This window comes from Tenrec ecaudatus, chromosome 2 (assembly GCF_050624435.1).
Source record: "Tenrec ecaudatus isolate mTenEca1 chromosome 2, mTenEca1.hap1, whole genome shotgun sequence".
Lineage (NCBI taxonomy): Eukaryota > Metazoa > Chordata > Mammalia > Afrosoricida > Tenrecidae > Tenrec > Tenrec ecaudatus.
In genome coordinates, this window is record NC_134531.1 from 231,863,398 (window position 1) to 231,883,625 (window position 20,228).

General features: G+C 41.4%; 1 protein-coding gene across 6 annotated transcripts in view; it reads left to right on the forward strand.

Moving 5' to 3' along the window:
* APP (amyloid beta precursor protein) overlaps positions 1-20,228 on the forward strand; it is a 298,287-nt gene that overhangs the window by 120,891 nt on the left and 157,168 nt on the right. For all 6 annotated transcript variants that reach the window (XM_075542402.1, XM_075542403.1, XM_075542400.1 and 3 more), the window contains exons 4-5: positions 2,996-3,108; positions 5,970-6,163. In XM_075542402.1, coding sequence (XP_075398517.1) covers positions 2,996-3,108; positions 5,970-6,163 — 307 coding nt within the window. The remainder of the gene's footprint in view (positions 1-2,995; positions 3,109-5,969; positions 6,164-20,228) is intronic.

Below are 20,228 nucleotides of genomic sequence, written 5' to 3' on the forward strand. Positions count from 1 at the left end.
AATTCTTTTGTTATTTCTTTCTGTATTATCTATCTCATTTATTGGCTTTTCATTAATGTTTAATTATAGATACGTGTTGGTGGCTTACTCATACTATCAATCTTTTTCCTCTGTGGAGCTAGCATCTCTTGGGAGGAATTTCTCATCTGCCAAGTGAGGTTTTACCAGAGGCAGGCCATATGGCACATGTGGGGTTGAGATGAACGGATTCCTGTTCAGCATCAGCAATTGCCACCTCCTAGTCACGCTGCCTTCTTCACAGTCTTTGGAGGCCAGCCCCCTGGCTCATAATTCTCACAATTCTTACAACATACGCCACAGTGCTGGGGCATCACCGACGGCAAGTTTAGAGGAGATTGAGGGAAAGACAAGATGAAAGGCTTTATCTCCTCTGCAGTTTGCTTACATTTTACTCCAAAAGCTATTTATTCATATTAGTGCATATTATGGAGTAGCGATATATATTCTAAGCATTTGTTAATAAGTAACTTTAAAAGTCTGTGAGTTGGTATTGGCTCAATGGCAGTAATTTTTCTTTTGTTTTTGGATAGAAAAAGATTAGCTAAAAAACTTTCACATTAAGGGAATGAAAACAGTTTTTTTCTCCTTCGCTTATTAAACTCTCCATGGCTCTTTCTCATGCATTCTAGAAAAACGCCTTATAGCGGCACTGTCAGGAAGCACGCAGTTCTCTCTTTGCAGATCTCCGGATGGCCCTCATTTCTGGCTTCCTTTTAGCGGTGGGCGTCAAGTGTTCTCATGTTTCTTGCCTGACGGATTGCAGCGGCTTCCTCAGTGGCCTCCCTGCTCTCATTGTAGCACTGTGCTTTCTTCTTCTTGGTGGATCTGAAAAATTGAACTTGAACATGCCCGATCCCGCTGCCGCAAACTCATAGCGACCAAACGGGGCGGAGGAGAACTTTCCCAAAGAGCTTCCAAGGCAGTGCGTCTTGACTGAAGGAGGCTGCCACCGCCTCCTCCGCCTCAGGGCACCTGGAGGGACCACTCACCTTTAGGTTAGTCCTGAGCACTTTCACCACAGAGCCCTCTGGGCTTTTATGACCCTCGAGGCCTCCGAAATGATGTCCGGATCATTTGGCCCATTAAAATGGGAGCCCAATCCATTCTCCCAATCGGTTACTTCTGTGGTCACTTTCCCACTTACCCAGTACTCTAGCTACAGTAGCCTTTCCTTCGTTTATAACATCCTTTGCCTTTGTTTTCTCTGAGCACAGGAGATTGATACTTTTTCAAGTGCCTTTTGCCAACCATCGGCCCATCTGTGCACCCATCCATCCAATGAGGTCATGGTTGCCAGGCTTGGGGGCGGAACTGGGTGTAATTGTAAATGAAACGAATATTCTCATTCTCCCTTCCTTACAAGCCATGTTCCTGCACATTCATTTAGACTCGTCTCTGATCTCACTTATACTTTGAAGCGTTTTGCAACTCACCCACACAGATACAAGCATTGGTTACGCCAGCCCAGAGCTTGCTTCTCATCTTTTTATTATAGCATGAAACACTGTCTCATAACAACTGATTATTGCTTATTGTGTGTATACTCTGTGCTAAAGACCTGCAATACGACAGTGAAAAAGCAAACAAACAAAGCACAAGTTCACAGTTTATATATTATGTTATAATTATCCATTTTTTATCCTCACGAGCCTATCTTTATATTTACAATGCAAGCAATGCCCAGGAATAATTTGCATAGTACCCACTTCCTTTAGAAATATAAAAGTTTAAAATGCTGTTTTCATAATTTCATAATATAATTTTCTTAAACTCTTTCTAGGCATGAATATACATACATATATCTATTTACATATAATGTATATCCATATATGTGCATTGGGAGGATGGCACAGGACCCAGTGGTATTTTATCATGTTCTATATAAGGTTGCTATGTACTGAAACCAGCATGACACCTAACAACAACATGTGTTCATGTATATACATATTTTTTGCATAGGAAGTCACAAAATGCTGTAATTTTTGTTTGTTTGCAAGTAGATTAAAATGCTCAAGCAGGAGAAGCCGGCACTTTTTTATATTGTTTCTGCGAGTCAACCTCTTAAGCCATGGAGCCTTCCCCGTGTAGATGAATGCTAACTAATTTTGCAGTCAAGCAGCTCTTTGTTTAACTCAACTCTTTGTATGATTAACTTTGATGCAAGGGATTCAGGGCAATTTAAGAGCAATTTCGCTTTTAACATGGAGGAAACACACCCAACAATAATCATTGACCTGATCAGGTTCCAGAGACCAGGTCGTTATGTGAGAGTTGGATCCTTACCCACCTTCATCCCGGTGCGCACTGGCTGTCAGGCAGCCCCAGTCTATCTTGAGATTTGTGTGCTGGGTGGGAGCTGAACACTACTTTCTGACATTCACCTTGGGGTGGGGCGTACCTTGCTTACTCTGTGCCCAACAACCCCACCGCCCCGCACAATGCCTTTGGTCCCACCTCTTGTCTTCCATTACTAACATCCCTTGCACCTTCAGGCCCTCCCCAGATGCCTCCTTCTTGCTCGTTTCATTACCTGGTCCCCTCTGTGCCTGAAGTGACACGCCCCAGATGAAGGAGAGACACCACCCGTGGCTTGTGAGCCACCACCTGTTGTGTGGCTTGGTCATTGCTGAGGCCTCTGTTTCTTGGTCCAGATGGTCTACAGGGGGCCCAGACCTGCTGAAGTCTTGGCTGGGAATGTTTTCAAAGTAATAGTAAATGTGAAATATGAAGGAGAGCTGATATGTGACTAGTAGGTGTATTTTAACTTTCAAAGGTGATATGGCAAGGAGCTACCAAAAGTGACAGGCCTCAACATTTGAGAGGTAGTCTAGTCTTACTTAGACTGCTTACCCTGCAGAAAGCTGTGTAACTCCTGCAAAGTCCACCGCGACCACTGTCTTTGTTCTGCACGTCAGGCAGTGAAGACTGCTTGGATGCAGCTGGCATGACATTAAGCATCTTTCTTTTCTTTCAGTTGGTGAGTTTGTTAGCGACGCCCTGCTGGTTCCTGACAAGTGCAAATTCTTACATCAGGAGAGGATGGATGTTTGTGAAACACACCTTCACTGGCACACCGTCGCCAAAGAGGTACCAACCAACCATGAACACTTTCTTGTTTCACAGTGAATATTTCAAAGCACATTATTTTAGACCTTGGGAGCTTTGCATTTTGAACAAACATTTTTATTGAAACATAATCCACATAGCAGACAATTCGGTAGGTCAAGCATATGAAGAAGAGTTATACAGTCATTACTACAATCAATTTTAGAGCACTTCCTTCGTTCTTGTACTCTGTTTTTTACTCCCCATTTGGAAGCAACACCTGCATGCAAACATAAGCCCTTGAAAAACAAAAGTTATCCATATGTATTGTTGAGTCTTTTTTAAGGAGCCAGAAATAGAAGACCCAGTCAGTTATCTGTGTTGTGTCTACCTCATATTTGAGAAAGTAAGATAATATAAATAATCTTTACTTCTTATACACATTTTCCAAAAGATTTCTTATCCTCCGTCATTCTTTTTTTTTGTCAGTTGATTCAACACTGGCATGAGATATACATTATGAATTTCATTTCTAAATTATGCCATCCAATTTTGTTTTCACCAGGACATGGTACCCACTTAATTTTTCCACACATGGTGGTTGTGGCACCAGTCCTAGCCCTTCGATTTTGGCAAACCCCCCTGGAAGGCACGAAGTGATGGAAACAGGAGACTTACTGTCACTTGGTGCTTCTATTGGCTGCCAGTGACGTTAGCTTCCTTGCATCCACCACAACTCGCAGCAGCCTTCTAGGTTACAGAGCAGAATGGCTCAGTGGGATTTTCTTGGCTGTGCTCTTTGCGGGGGCAGCTCCCTGAGCCTTTCTTTCATCTGCAGGGCAAGCGAGAAGCTTTGAAACACCAGCCTTTGGGTTGACCGACAGTCACAGCCACTTGCATCACCCAAACTCTTGTCCTTCAGTCATTGCCTTTAAAAACTGCTCTCTGTCCCTTTGATGTACTAGGGGCTTCTTTTCCCCAATAAATTTCTACACTTTATTTTGGGGTCACCAGACTGCTAAAAGTGGGCTGTCTTTTGGAAGGGATAGTGCAACTGGCATGTCGTGTCTAAGGCCAGAGAGGCTTATAAACACACTACCCGGCCCAGGGTGACCTCCCCCAGCCAGAGAGGCTTATAAACACCCTGCCCGACACAGGGTAACTTTCCCCGGCCCTCGCACCGAAGGATTACCCAGTCCAAGACGTCAGTTGGACTGAGACTGAGAAACACTGCTGTTTGGCAAAAAACATCCTCTTAAGAATTAGAATGATTTTTGCCTTTTGTAAAATCATATGTGCTGACTCATTATTCAAAATTTTCTTTGTATAATAAAGTATTTATGACATTGAAGAACACATTGAACATATGAAAACAACAACAAAAAATTAAAGCCTGCCTGATACCCTCATTAATTTTTTTCATTAAAAAAATCTTCGTTTCAAAGAAATACTATCCTTGTGAACAAAATCCATTCTGTAACTGTCATTGCTTACCCATGCGTGCTGAGTTGCTAATCTTTTCTGTCTCTGCAGTGGATGCCTTGAGAGCATAATGCGGATTCCAATTTGTAAAAAGTTAGCAAATTCTAGGAAAACAAAAAGATATTGCATAAGGTATCTGTAAGGACAGTAAGTGCTAATTCATAGTAGCTTCATGAGATCATTTATTTTTCCCAGGATGGTTTCTGTGGACTGAGCAAGAGAGCTAGAATTTCTGGAGAAAGGCAGGTTCACATGAAGGGAGCATCCGTTTGTACTGGAGTTGTGAGTGAACCGGGGTGTATCGGGAGGATTCAAAACTTCCTGAAACATGAAGGGATTTAGAAAGTATTGATTTCACCTGCACAGCCTTCTACAGCTCATTTCTCAATTTCCTTCTGGAAGCCTTCATGTGCTTCCTTTCTATAACAAGAGTCTGTGGATGGTACAGAGGAGGGGGCACCCCAAAAAAACATGTCATGTGAGAGGGATAGTGCATCTGACATTTGTTCCACCTGAGGTTCTGAAAAGATTGAATAAACAGTGTGCAGCATTAAAAGGCCTGATTCATGGCAGACGGGAGACTGGTTTTGCCACCACCCCAACAGTGCACCTACCTGCTCATGCAGCCGTCTCAGTATGCCAGTTTTGGGAGAAAACCAGTATACCTCTCTCACCCCACACACCTTACTCACCTGCACTTGCCCTGTGAGACTTCTTTTTTTTTTTTTCCCAAGAACGAAGAGGGACATGAAAGGACAGCGATTTGATGACATAGAAGAGGTGAAGAAGAAAACATGAGGGAGGTGCTGTCAGCAATCCAAATAGATGCGTTTGAAAAAATGTTTCCAAAAATGAATCACAGATTTGACAAATGTATTTAGTGTTAATGGGGAGTACTTTGAAGGTGATGAGGTTGTTTTGTAAAAAAAAAATTAAATACGTAGCTTTGAAATTAAAATTAAAAAATTTTTTGGCAGGGGAGGTATCTCCTCGTATGTTAATGCCTTCCCAGCAAACTCAACAGCTGACCATTCAAGTCCACCCAGAGGCATCCTAAAGGCTTTGTGATCAGCTTTGGAAACATCAGCCACCAGGTCAAACTACCCTTTGGATCACAGTTCCACTTTGCCACGCTTGGGTGGTCAAAGCTCAGTCAACACAGCAGCAACAGGACTGGATTGGGTTGGATTGGATTGGATAACAGAAAATTTTGTTTGAAATAAATAAGAAATTTAAAAAAATTTTTTTTCAAAGAAGGATTTCAAAGACCCCTGCGCTAAAGAAAGTACACCCCAAATATGCATATAACAAGAAGCAGCATTCCCATTATATAATTGTGTCCGAGTTTCCTGGGTCTCTGTGTTGACGGTTGTCTCTGGCAGGTTCCTGCCCACTCAGCGCGCTCTCATTGTTCTTCGCAGATGTGCAGTGAAAAAAGCACCAATCTGCATGACTACGGCATGTTGCTGCCCTGCGGCATCGACAAGTTCCGAGGCGTGGAGTTCGTGTGCTGCCCGGTGGCTGGCGAGAGTGACAACGTGCATTCTGCTGACGCCGAGGAGGACGACTCGGATGTCTGGTGGGGAGGAGCGGACACTGACTATGCGGATGGGAGGTGAGGCAGCCTTTGTGTTTGGTCCCACACAGAAATGGAAATTTCCAGTACGTAGAAGCGGACACAACTAACACATAGTTTTAGAACCTTTCCGCATATGTGGCGTTCTATTTCTCACTATGAGAGTCTCTGCCCAACCCGGTCAGAAATTTTCTTGTATGGTGGTAAAAAATCCAACTATCAAGTCTTATTAGGACTCTGCACGCTTCTCCTCCTCCCCTCAGCTGCTGCAGCAAAAAAAACCAAAAATAAGCAAAGCAAGCCCTTGATTTTGACTCATAGTGACTACAGGACAGAGTAAAACCGCCCTGTGTGTTTCCAAAACTAGCTCTTCATGGGAGTGAGAGCCTCGTGCTTCTCCTGCATGACTATGGCAATATGGTTTAATTTTAGATATTTTATTTTAATATCAAGCTTTGGAATGAAACTTTTACTAATATTAGCATAGGTCACTGAGTAAATGATATGACTCTGTGTTTTATTAATGTTTCTATAACTACTGTTTTGAGATTTATTTTTTCCAATGATCTCAATGTGAATTTTTGTTAAAGGTGTTTTCTTTTGGATTTTTTTAAAACTCCTTTTAGCATCTCTTTTCAATGATGACAAAAGTCACAGGCATTCATAAATGTTTGCTAAAGTTCTTTACCTATCTTTGGTTTTTTATTGTTTTGTTTTTTTGTTGTTGGTGGTGGTATTCATTTGTTAAGAAATACATTTTCACTTCTTCCTGAAGATATGAATGTTGTCATCTTAATATACCTAAATATTTATCCTATTTTTAAGGCAACCATTTGTATTAAGTCATAAGATGATCCGAGCAGAATCGCGGGGTTTGGAGGGCATCCGGTTCAGTTATGGCTGACTGCACAACCCCTGTGCCTTTTCTCTTTGGTACCGGGGGCTGGAGCCTTTCCTCTGGAGGTCACGCCAAGGAGACGTGAGACGTAGGGGCTCCTATAGAAAGTTTCATGACTGTTACACCCAAACACAGATTTTGTGCATGAGTGTGTAATATATTTTGTAGATATGAATAAATTCATTTCACTCTAAGTACATAAGCATAGCTACCCTGCCTTTGCTTACCAGTTAATTAAAGTGGACTTCTTTTTACTGGCTGTTATGTAGCTATTAGGCTCCTCTTGTTAACTAAGCTATTTAAAAAAAATGATTTTAGTGGTGGCTCATACAACTCTTATCACAATCCATCATCCATCCATTGTGTCAAGCACATTGGTACATTCATTGCCATCATCATTCTCAAAACATTTGCTTTCTATCTGAGCCCTTTGTATCAGCTCCTCATTTTTCCCACTCCCTCATGAACCCCTGATAATTTATTATTATTATTATTTTGTCATGTCTTACATTGTCTGATGTCTCCCTTCACCCACTTTTCGATTGTCCATCCCCCAGGGAGGAGGTTATATGTAGATCTTTGTAATCGGTTCCTCCTATTTTTATGTGTTCCCTTTTTCCTGAGGTTTTAAAATAATTTTGTTCACTATATCAAACCCAAAACTAAACCACCAGCAGCAAGTCTGTCTTGACTCCTGCCATTTGTCTTAGACTGTCCGTGACTATCAGTCATTACCAGAGAAAATTGCCTCCTTGTTCTCCAAGAAAAGGGTTTGAACTGCGGATCTCAAGGTCGGCAGTCCAACAGAACCCACAGTGCCACCAACTGGCCTCTGACTCACGTTGACCGTAACTATGAGACTATCCATCTCAGGGAGCTGATAGCCTCTTCCTTCTCCCTCCCAGCAGATGGTCAGCTTAATCCGCTGAGCTGCCTTGCAGTTAGCAGTCTAGTGCTTAACCAAGAGCACCACTAGGATTCCTTAGCCCACGTGCCCCAGGATTCCTGTATGCATACAGCTGGAGAGAAAACAAAAGAAGCAAACAATTCAAAAGACATAAACAGGAAGGAAAGCTGCATGCTGGCAAACACTTCTCTCTGTTTGTAAAGTTGAAAGTATAAAGCCTCCTCCCAGGCCAGGAAACATCAGTGAGAGAAGGGTTTGCACATGGAAAGCTCCTGAGCATTTCTCCTTGGGATTCATCAGGCAGATACTGTGCCACAGCTGGTTCCGCACACCTGTGTTCCAGAAGGGCCCACAGGTTGGGATTTAATTGCAGCTTGGTATACAAGTTAGAGTTGCCTTTTTCTCCTGTCACTGTAGATGTTTTTAGGTTTCTTTCCAAAATATTCTTCCTCAGTTATATCTAAATTTGGAAGTTTGAGAATTTGCTTTTGAAAATAGTCTTGGCATCAGGGATCGGGCAACATGCCATGCTGCCAACGGCAGCCAGTGTTAAAAAGGGAAATGTGAAGTTGGACAACCATCTTGTCTGCTCGTGAGCAGTCAGGTACTAGATTTGATTATTTCCATTAGTGAAGTGACTGTGTATCAAGTAAACAGCCAACTTTCCTCTAGCTGTATGTTCCTCTCCCCCACTACCCTGATTACAAATCTACCTTACAAATCCAATTAGACCAGAGCAGATACACTGCTACAGAGAAGAGCTGGAAACAGGGAATCCCGGACAGATAAACCCCTCAGGACCAATATTGAGAGTAGTGATACCAGGAGGGTAAGGGGAATGCGGGGAGAGAAACAGGGAACCGATTACAATGATCTACATATAATTCCCTCCCTGGGAGATGGACAACAGAAAAGTGGGTGAAGGGAGACATTGGACAGTGTAAGATAGGAAAAAAAATAATTTATAAATTATCAAGGGTTCGTGGGGGAGGGAGAGGAAGACAATGAGGAGCTGATACCAAGGGCTCAAGTAGAAGAAAATGTTTTGAGAAAAATGATGGCAACAAATGTGCTTGACACAGAAATGGATCTATGGATTGTGATAAGAGTTGTATGAGCCCCCAATAAAATGATTTTAAAAAGAAAGAAAACATTCCAGCCAAGTCCAGATCAAGTTTATAAGTCTGATATTAGCCCATGTGTCTGATACCAATCTATATATTCCTCTTCAGACCACGCAACACATGTAATGATGCTGAATGCAGGAATATCACAGGCCAGTAGGTGGAAAGTCTTGTGGATTCAGTGGCAGTAGAGGCATCTCAACACTGACAGGGGTCTCCAGGTGGCTCTTTCAGCTCCAAGGCTTTAGCATAGCTCCTTGAATCTTGTCAACAGGAATGTCTCGCAGGGAGTGAGTGTGTCCTGCCTACAGCTAGGTATTTACCTCTGTAGTGCTTCAAAATGAGGTCAAGCTGCGACCTGACTGACAGGTTCAACTCTACCCCTTCACTATTACGGCTCAAGTTGACACATTATGTAACTACCATAGGCCAATTTAGTTGGTTAACAGGTGACTTGTTTGGGCCTAAAAAGGTGTCTTAGAGCAATCGTCTTGAGGATCTTCCAACACATGTATTTGTTTAATAGGTTTGGTCTTTTCTATGAATTCCCATTCTAATTGAAACTTCTAGTCAGTAGTGGTAGCCAAGCACCAGGTAGTTCTGCTCTGAGGCTAGAGGAGGCTCTGGTTTGCGTGGACCATTAGGCTGATGAATTAATTGCTTCCCTGAGTTTTCAATGTCCTTTATTTTCCTTTGATTCTGATAGGAGGAGACCAGTAGTTGTATCCTAAATGACAGCTTTCAAGCTTTTCAAATTGCAGACACTACTCACCAAAGTAAATATGGATTGTTATGACAATTGACTTGGATGTCCCCTGAGACTATTTAGCCTTGAAGTGATTGGATATGTCTGTGTTCTCTGTTGTGTGTTTGTGTATGCATTTATATATATACCCACATACACGTATATACAATATACAAATATTTATATGCAAATGTCCATAAATGCACATTCATCTAGTCAATTCTGATTCATAACAACCCTAAAGGACAGGGTAGAACTGCCCCTCTGGGTTGCGAGACTGCAACTCTTTATGAGAGTAGAAAGCCCCATCTTTCTACCTTGGAGCAGCTTGTGGGTTCAAACTATTAACCTTGTGGTTAGCAGCCCAACGTGCAGCCCATTACACCAACAGGGCTATTGCAGCTGTCCATAATTGTATACCATGGCCCTAGTGCCATAATAGTTAAGACTTGGGCTGTCATCCACATGTTCAGCAGTTTGAAACCACCAGCAGTTCTGAAGAAAAAGACTGGGCTTTCGACTCCCATAAACAATTACAGCCTCAGAAACCCACAGGTGTTTGATATAAATCAGATACATATCTAAAAAGAAACCACTGATTTTTTTCAAAGCTATGTATTTAATTTTTTTTTTTACAAAACAACTCTATCACCTTCAAAGTACTCTTCATTACTCTTAATACATGTGTCAAATCTGTGATTTCATTCTTGGAAAAACATTTTTCATACGCATCTTTTTAGAAAATTTTTTATTCTGTTTTTCCATGAACTTTTGCAATCCCATCTGTTTGGATGGCTGACAGTACCTCCCACTTTTGTTCTTCGCCTCTTCTACATCATCAAATCACTGTCCTTTCATGTCCCTCTTCATTCCTGGAAACAAAAAGAAGTCACTCAGAGCCAGGTCAGGTGAGTCAAGTACATGGGACAAGAGAGGTATGCTGTTGTTTGCCGAAAACTGCCAGGCCAAGATGGCTGTGGGAGCAGGTACATTGTCATGGTAGCAAAACCAGTCTCCCATCTGCCACAAATCTGGTCTTTTTAGTCTCACACCGTTACAAAATCTTTTTAGAAGCTCTAAATAGAAATCTTGGTTAACAGTCTGACCTGGTGGAATGCACGCCAACTACACTACAAGTGAACATTTTCATCCGTCTGGGAAGTTAACGGACGTCTAGAACGAGGTTTGTCATCAATCGACATTTCACCTTTTTTGAAATGAGGAAACCACACGTATGCTTGAGGTTTTTCCCATAGTGCTGTCCTTATAAGCTGTGTTCAACATCACAATAGTTTCTGCAGCACTTTTTCTGAGCAAGAAACAAAATTTCACAGCCGCACACTGTTCTGTTAAATTGGCCATCACACACAAAAAAACAAGGTTCAAGTGAAACTGCTTGTAATAAGAACTTCATTGTGACCAGAGAGAACCTTCCCAGACAAAGTTACTGGGTGCACGAACTCAGAAAGAGTTGCTGCTCGCCTGGCAGGAATAATGAATACTAAGAAAGCTCTACTCTGGTGCAATTCGGCTTGGGAGGAGTACCCCTTCATATATGCATGTGCTTATTCTCCTATATATGTGTGTGTGGGCATGTATATGTGTATCTGCAGATAGGTAGGTAGGTAGGTAGGTAGATAGATAATGGATAGATAGATAGATAGGTAGATAGATAGATAGATAGATAGATAGATAGAGATACCACACACAGATTTGTAAATTCATGGTTGTTGTTATTATTACTAAACACTTGTATATGTTGGAGCACTTGCCATAGTTGATCTCTATTCTTGCCACCAACAGGTGTCTTCACTTACCTTGCTAATGCTTTGCTGACTTCTCCTTTTATGAATTGCCTTGCCCTTTACACATAGCAGAATTGACGTGATGGCAATGGGGTTGTTTTGTTTTTTTACTATCTAGTACACAGGTTCCCAAACTTATTTGGCCTACTGCCTTCTATTTTTTAAAATAAGCTCAGTGCCCCCTCTCAATTAAAAACTTGTACCATAGCCCCTAATGTAGACTAAAGGGTAGGTGTCTGCTTTTGCAGCCACCCTCAATCATTCCTGCACTCTGCGGCGGTAATCTCACTCACTCTGGGAAACACCAGTCTTGTAGGAGCCTTGATGGGGTACTGATTCTGCACTTGGCTGCAAACTGAAAGATCAGTGATTCAAACCCACTAGCCATTCTATGGGAGAAAGATGTGACATTCTGCTTCTTATACTCACTGCTGTTATAGTTTCCAAGATTATAATAACAGATAGGTCTATCTTCTTTCTCCAGAGCAGCTAGTAGGTTTGAGCCACCAACCTTAGAGCTTAGAATCTAGTGCTTACCTGACAGCTGCCAGATTATAGTGTAGCCTGGGAAACCGTCTCAGAAACTCAGAGTGGCAGTGTAGTTGGTCCTACAGGATTGCTGTGAGTCGAATTGACTCAGTGGCATTGAGTTGAATGGCAAATTATTGCTAACCCCCCCCCTTTTTTTAACTGGCAGAAGATTTAATTGTGTTTTGATCTTTTATATTTATATATTTCAACTAGCTTATTGAAAGTTCTTCTTCTAACTTACTAAGTGGGTTAATTGAAAGCTTTACCAATAACTTGTCTCAGGAACATTCTCAATCAGTGGTTTTGATTTTTGTTTTTGTCATGTGTTCTCTCTCATTAGTTTTGGAAATAGATCTATGGGGCTCTTATTCTGGCTGTTAGCCTCTTATTTATCCACTGCTGTTATCCAATCATTATGTCTTCTTGGGAACCCGTCTCTGGTTATACTGTTCCCCTGCCCTTGTTGCTACAAGTGATCAAACTGCAAGCCACAGTGTACCATTCTCAAGTGCTGGTCTTGTTTTGTTTTTCCTTTTTATCAACTCTGTAGCCAATTCTTAGGACAAGCATTCAATTTATTATCCCAACCAGCTGGAATACCAGCACTGAGGTCATTAAACTGGCAAAGGGCTTAGCTGGTCATCTTCAGAGATCACCATCCAACTTGACACCTAATTGAAATGGTATTTAACTGCTTCTCAGGCATCTTCATTTTTTTTTTTCACTAACTCCACGACCCCTTCCCCCCCCACATAGGCATCTCTTGGACTCCATTGGCATCCCTCTCTTGAGTGTGATCTAATTTCATACCTAAAGTACACATATGGTTCTACTGAATCTCACCCTCCCTTCATGATTGCATTAGTTTGGGTACTTTAGAGAAAAAAATCCACAGAAACTCATGTATAAGAGAGATTTTTATATAAAGGGTAAGTGCACATCAAGAAAACATCCCAAGCCCACAAGTCCATTAACCCATATGTCCAACCCCAATCCACAAGGCCCTCCTCCATCTCACAAAACACACACTATGACGCCGACTGCAGAAGGAAAGCTAAGTCAGTGAACATGTAAAATATCTCAATGCTGGCCGGGGTCTCCACAAGGCTGCTCCAGCACCCAGGGCTGCATCGGGGTAGGTCCGTGTGACTTCTCCTCGGGGATGTCTTGCAGGAAATGAGCCTTGTCAGCTAAGTAGGGACTGGCTAAGGCAGCCACATCCTGGTCCGACCAGCAGAAAGCAAGCGACCCTAGAACTCGAAAGGTGAGGCTCACTTCAATTAACGCCACATGTGTTTATCGGCCAGGTTGGCACAATATACTGACTACCTCAAAGATCATCTTTCCAATCCCAGGCTATTGGTTAGTTTCCCTATTTATATTTTTTGGCTCTTTTCTGACAGGATGAATCCAACTGATAAGCATTTTTTACGTATGCTATTGGCCACCTTAGACTTGCCGATACCTTTGACATTTTCTAAGTATGTTTTTGCGTATCCTCCCTATCAGCTATAAAATTAATTTTTCCCATTATTTGCTTCTGGGGTTTCTATGGTTGGTGTATCAAGTTGTGTAATTCTATCAGTTATTTCTATTTCTTATTCATGCTGTAACATAAGCTGGGGTCCTAGTGTTACTAGAGGCACCTAAGGAGCTCTCTCTGACAACCTGCCACTTTCCCTATAGCAGTAGTTGATTCAAGTCCTCCCTAGCCCCTCTCCTTCCTGCTCTGCACATGACCCCTTCGAAGTGATCTGGTGTGAGATCTGAAAACATCAGCATAGTACATGTTCGTTGAAATAAGTATATGGGTTTGCTTTTCTACCACTATCCTTTCTGTATCTTTTTCTATCCCTTTGGGGTTTTTGTGCTCTTTTTTATGGTTATCTGCTACTCAGAGTCTTCCTCACCTCATTCTCTTCCTTGCATTTTCAGTTTCCATTGGTCCTCTACCTATAAATGTGCTATTTCCTAAGCTACTTGAGTTCATGTCAAAGTTGTCCTCCTGCTGGATGACATTGAGAGTCCTTGGGCTGCTAACAAAAGCTGAGGTGGTTGCTGTCCACCTCGGGCCACCTCGGAAGAAGAGCGTGGCAGTCTGCTGCTGAGGATTTTCTGTTATGGAGCATCTGCGGGCACAGTTCTACTCTTTCTGTCAGGGAGGTCGCCGTGAGTGAGGGTGGCGTCCACAACCACTGAAAGGAAAGATGACTTACCTTCTTTCCTTGTTCATTCATAGCTTGACTTCTGCTCCCTTTCACTGGAATTCATTCCTTACGTTACAGCATTTGTTCCCTTTCTACTAGGTTATTTTCAACTTGAGCCGGGTCATCTTCCCACTATGCGCTCTGATCCTATCAAGAGCCAGTGGATGGGTTCCGCTGTCTGCGGGAAAGTCCCAGTTCTGCAGCAGGGGATTCAGAACTCTTACATTGCTCTGCCCGAGCTTGCATTTTGTCGTAGCTACTTTATTAGCATACTTTATTTCAACTTAGAATAGCCAACATGTTTCAGCATATAAAAATATGGGGGAAAGTTATTACTGAGATGTTTCACATAGTTTTTCCTCCCTTGTGAGAGTTTTGTAAATGGCAGCATGGGATTTAGTCTTCCTCCACATCGCATTCTGGACTAGCCACACTGTATTGTCAAGAATCACAAGTAGCTTATGGCTACCATATTGCCCAGCAGAGCTCTAGTTGACATGAAATTTTTCATTACACTTTTATTTTCCATTAAGAGAAACTATTTAAATAGCCCAATAATACCTTATGAAACAAAATTTTTCTTTAAGCCACTGAGTTTTTAGCATACTTAACTTTCTGAAGCTGTGTTTTTAAGATAAAAACAAAAATGCTTTGATCTTCATGTAATTTGGATATCACTTGCTTCACTTTATTTTTGAACCTACGATCTGGTTAGCCCTGTGAACAAGGTTGTCTTTATCTTCATCTGGCAAAGGCCCTGGGCAAAGGGAGAGAGCTATTGCAACACAGACTCAGACACAAGCTGGGCTCTTGCCAACTGGCAGGGAGTTAGTTCCAAGAACCAACCCTCTTTTGTGACCCTGGAAATGAAGATCGGGTACATGACTGTAACAGACCTGACTTAGGACATTTTTTACGGCAGATCAATGACAGTTATTAAAGAGAGAAAGCGCTGAGGCACACTGATCCTCCCCAAACAAAATTTGATCCACAGTTTAGGCATAGGATTTCTTGGTGGATTGACAACTAGAGTTGCGGTCGTCATTGTTCGTGGCCACTGATTCTACTCTGACCAGTGGTGACCCCAATGCGAGCACTGTGGAACTGCTCCATTCAGTTTTCCAGGCAGAAATCACCAGGACTTTCTTCTGAGTCACATCCAAGTGGACTTGAATCATCCAGCTTTTGACAAAATCATCAAGCACTTAACCATTTGTGCTATCTGGGGGCTCCTCTTTCAGCAGAAGATGAGTGTTTTCCTATTTGCTAAGGAGACATTTAGAGAAGCATTCTCTGTAGAATGAGCTCTATTGAGGGACCTCATTGAGAAACAGGTGAGTCCTTTAAAGGACCAAATGTATACTTCTAGAAATTTATTTTCAAATGCATTCTGGGGCGCTCAGTAGTTCTTGCTCCTGTGTTTTACATAATGATTAATATACACGCTTTGCTTTAGACATTTTTTACCTTTGTAGCATGTGTTTACTTCAAGTGACACAAAATAAATTTTGTTATATAAGCAACATAAAAAAAACATATAAGGCTATTGCCATATACCTTTTTAGCCAAATGGGTGTTTTAGGTTTATATCATCAGGCATTGAATGATGCAGACCACATTGAATCGGTGGATGAAGTACTCTATGTCCATTCGCCAGACTAATCACACAACTTTCCTCTAGTTCTGTAATGCTCCCTCCCCATCCCCCGCTCTCATGACCCCAATTCTGACTTACAAATCTAGCTAGAGCAGAGCAAGTACATGGCTACAGATAAGAGCTTCCAACACAGGGAATCCAGGACAGATAAAGCCCTCAGGACCAATAATGAGAGGAGTAATACCAGGAGGGGAAGAGGAAGGTTGAGGCAGAAAGGGGGAACCGATCAAAATGATTGACATATACTCCCCGCCAGGGGGACAAACAATAGAAAAGTGGGTGAAGGGAAACTGTGGTCAGTTTAAGACATGAAAAAATAATAATTTATAAATTATAAAGGGTTCGTCAGGAGGGGAGGTGGGGGAGGGGGGAAATGAGGAGCTGATATCAAGGGTTCAAGTAGAAAGAAAATGTTTTGAAAATGATGATAGCAAAAAATGTACAAATATGCTTGATACAATGGATGTATATATGGATTGTGTTAAGAGCCCTCAATAAAATGATCTTAAAATAAATAAAAAGACACACTCTAAAAAACATTCATGGACCACTCGTAAATTCTTGGGTTTGAAAAATACTTAGTCTAGCATCATGAGAAGATTCGTGGTCTAAGCTGTCACTTGGGGATCAGTCTCAGTCATATGTGATTTGTCTAGTAATTGTGAAATGTCTCAGGCAGTTTTGTTCTCTGACAATATCTGTGGGGACAAAATTTACTTCTTTTCTTTTTCAGTATTCAGTAAAAGTCTCCAGACTTTCTTTATACCTTTGGAAAAAGGGCACAGAGCTTTGGAAACACAATAACACAGCTGAAAGATGATGTGACGCTTTTCCAATTGCATCTTCCTTCTAAGCAATCTCATCACTTTTTAATTTTCCTCATCGTTCATCTTATTGAACCCAGTTGGAGATAATTGATGAATCATAATTAAATAACTATTGGGATGATGAAATTGCAAAATTTTACAAAATAAGATCACATTAAGATAGATACAAATGTTCCAGTGGGTGCATATTAATTGCAGTACAGTGAGTTTTATTTATTACTTTTTAATGCAGTTTTATTGGCATTTCATCCACATATCATATAGTTCAATAGTTCAACCATATCAAGGAGAGTTGTAAAATCTTTATCACAATTAATTTTTGAACATTTGCTTTTCCCCTGTACTCATGGTTATTTATGTAATTTTTTGTCAATTTTAGCAAAAATATATCCAACAGAACATTCACCATTCAACAACTTCTACATGTGTAATTCGCCTCTTGGAGTGTTGTACAACCATGGTTGCCCCTCGGCATTGTTCCACCACCATTGAAAGGAACTGAATGCCCCCTTTGCAAAACGCTTCTTCCTTCACCCTTCGTAACCATGGGTCAAGTTTGTGTTTTTGTCTATTTGTTTTAGTAGTTTTCTTAATATAGTTTTCACATATCATATTTCCATAGTTAAACTCCTTCTAAAAAAGAGTTGTATATACATTATCATAAACAGCTCTAACGCTTCCTCCCTCTCTACTGATCACTTTCCAAATGCCCTCTTTCCCCTTTTCCTCCCTTCCACTCCACTTCCGATGACCCACTGCACTGTCCTTAGACATCCCCTCCTTCTCTGCTTCCTAAACTGGGAGCTCTAACAGAAACAATGAAAATTTTTTAAAAAAAGAAACAGAAAGAAGAAGACAATAACAATATAAAGATAAAAATTAGAGCGAAAAAAAAAATACCCAACAGTGTTTTAAAAGCCAAAGATGAAATTTCCTTCTTGGAAAAATCATGAAATATTTGAGCACAGAACAAATTCCAGTTGGGTCAAGAGAGAGGTCAACTGGCCCAAGCATCATATACCACCATGGTTTGATCCATCATTATCAAGTTTATAACAGTCTCTGTGCCATGGTAAATCTGTTCGAATCCCTCGCCCGTGGTGGCTGGAGGGGATCTGCCAAAGGCTTAATCTGACTAGATAGATCCTCTGCAGACGGAGTATCAGTTCCCACTGTCCTCCATAGCCTTCCACAGATTGTTGTTCACAATTTAAGCTCTGATACCTTTCCCTTCATCATATTTGGATTTTGTCATTGTCATCTTTGGATCACACAGGCTGGTGTGCTTTTTCCAGGTAGCCTTAGTTGACGCCTTAGATGGCTGCTTCTTTGAATACAAGCAAAGAGTGGGTTTTATCCTATTTAAATAAAAAGTGTAAACGTCAGAAATACAGAATCTCACACATAGTTAGGACAGCTTACTTCTAAGGTATAAAGTGATATTTAGAGGATTGACACCGTGTCTATCCTACTTACTAGGTGTTTAGCAATATTCACATGAAAATAGTTGACACTGTTTTCTGCAAGATAAGTGCTGTACAAATATTGGAAATGAATTGTCATTCGCATCCAATACGAACAGATGTATTCATGATAACTCAAAATGAAGATACATAACCAAAATTAATTGTTCTTTTTAAAAAAATTGCCTAAGATTATCATCCTGAACATGCAACAGTTAAGCAAGATTACATTAGAGCTCTCATTTAAAACTAAGAATATTGGAGTGTCATAAAAAACCAAGACTCCAGGAATATTTTTATTTAGCACTTGTCCACTAGATTTTACTTGAATAAACTTGGATTCATTTAAGTATAAAATAAAATGGCTGTTACATTTAAAGGTAGGATAAAAGTTTGTTTTTCTCAGTGGCTTTCTTATTTGAACCAGCAGCTTGTTTTTGTTTCCTAATATCTGTCAAGGGATCTTTTTATCCCCAAGTAAGTAAGTCAATGAAAGAATTAAGAAAAAGAAAAGCTAAAATTACAGGAAGAGCATTATAGTTTTGAGACTAGCTAAACCTTCCATTAACCATTGACAAATATGTGATTTTTAAAATGGATGGATAAACATCAGGGTAAAGCAGTGATTCTCAACCAAAGCAACTCCAAACTCAAAGTCAATGCCAATGCACAGTGACCCTATAGGACAGGGTAGAACTGCCATGATGAGTTTCTGAGACTTCCTGAGTTTCTGAGACTTCCCATTCTTTCTGGGAGTAGAAAGTGTCCCATCTTTCTCCTAAGGAGTTCAAACTGCAGCCCAAAGTGTAGCCCCTCCTCCCGGGCTCCCGGTTCTCCACTGGGAGGCATACACCACCCAAGAAACCTTTGGAATTTTTCTAGAAACATTTTTGGTTCCCACACTTTGGCGTTGACTGTTTGCTGCTCACATTTGGCCGTTGAGCGCAGGGATGTTGCTCAACGTCCTGTAGTACGCAAGACCGCCCCAGTCAGGAAGGGCCCACAGTGCCGGCATTGAGAAACCTTGGTGTTAAGGCCCCTTAAGCACCGGAGCTAGGAGAAGCGCTGGATAAAAGGGACCTTACACCCAGAGTATTCCTTCCCACTGATCCTCTGTGGGCAAGACTTTAAACTCGCCGGGAGTACAGCCCTGGAATGCAGCTCTTACTGACATGAAAATGCCCAAATGAAACAAACCTTCCAGGCTGCCTGCATCCATAGCTCAACATGTACTTAGATACAACCAGCGGCTAAGACTTCTTGTTTGCATGTAATTGTTTCACAATTGCTAATCGTGATGTCAGGACTGTACTGAAAATATTTTTCTATTACAAATTCAGTTTTCAGAAGGTTTGGGGTTCAGGATATTATTTATACTTGATCTTAATGTAAACTGCGCATTTGTTGTTCATTTTTGTTTGTTTGTTTTGGCCTTTTTTCCATATGTATATGGTTTTTTATTTCATCGAGACAGCCACAGCGGTATGGTGGGCTGTACTTTGGGCTGCTAGGTGGGAAGTTAGCAGGTCCAACGCACAGGTTAGTTTGTGGGGAAAAGGAGAGACCTTCTGCTCCCATAAAGATTGATCGCCTGGGAACCCAGAGGGCAGTTCTTCTCCTCCCTCAGTGTTTGGTAGGAGTCGGAATTGACTTGATGTCTGCGAGTTTGATCGTATGTAGTGGTGGTTAAGACAGAAAGCTAACAGTTTTATTATTCTCATCATATGTCCAAGTTTCCCAGTATAGTCTTCATATTTATCCCTTTGATTACACACATCATTGAGTTTGTGGGCAGCACAAACAGAGAACCACTCAGTTGTTAACCAAATGGTTGGAGTTTCAAGTCACCAGAGCCACCTGATCCATTTCTGACAAGTCAGCAGATGGCTACCTCGTGGAGCACAGTTCTCATGCACTTCTCTCTGTGAGTGAGTCAGCAT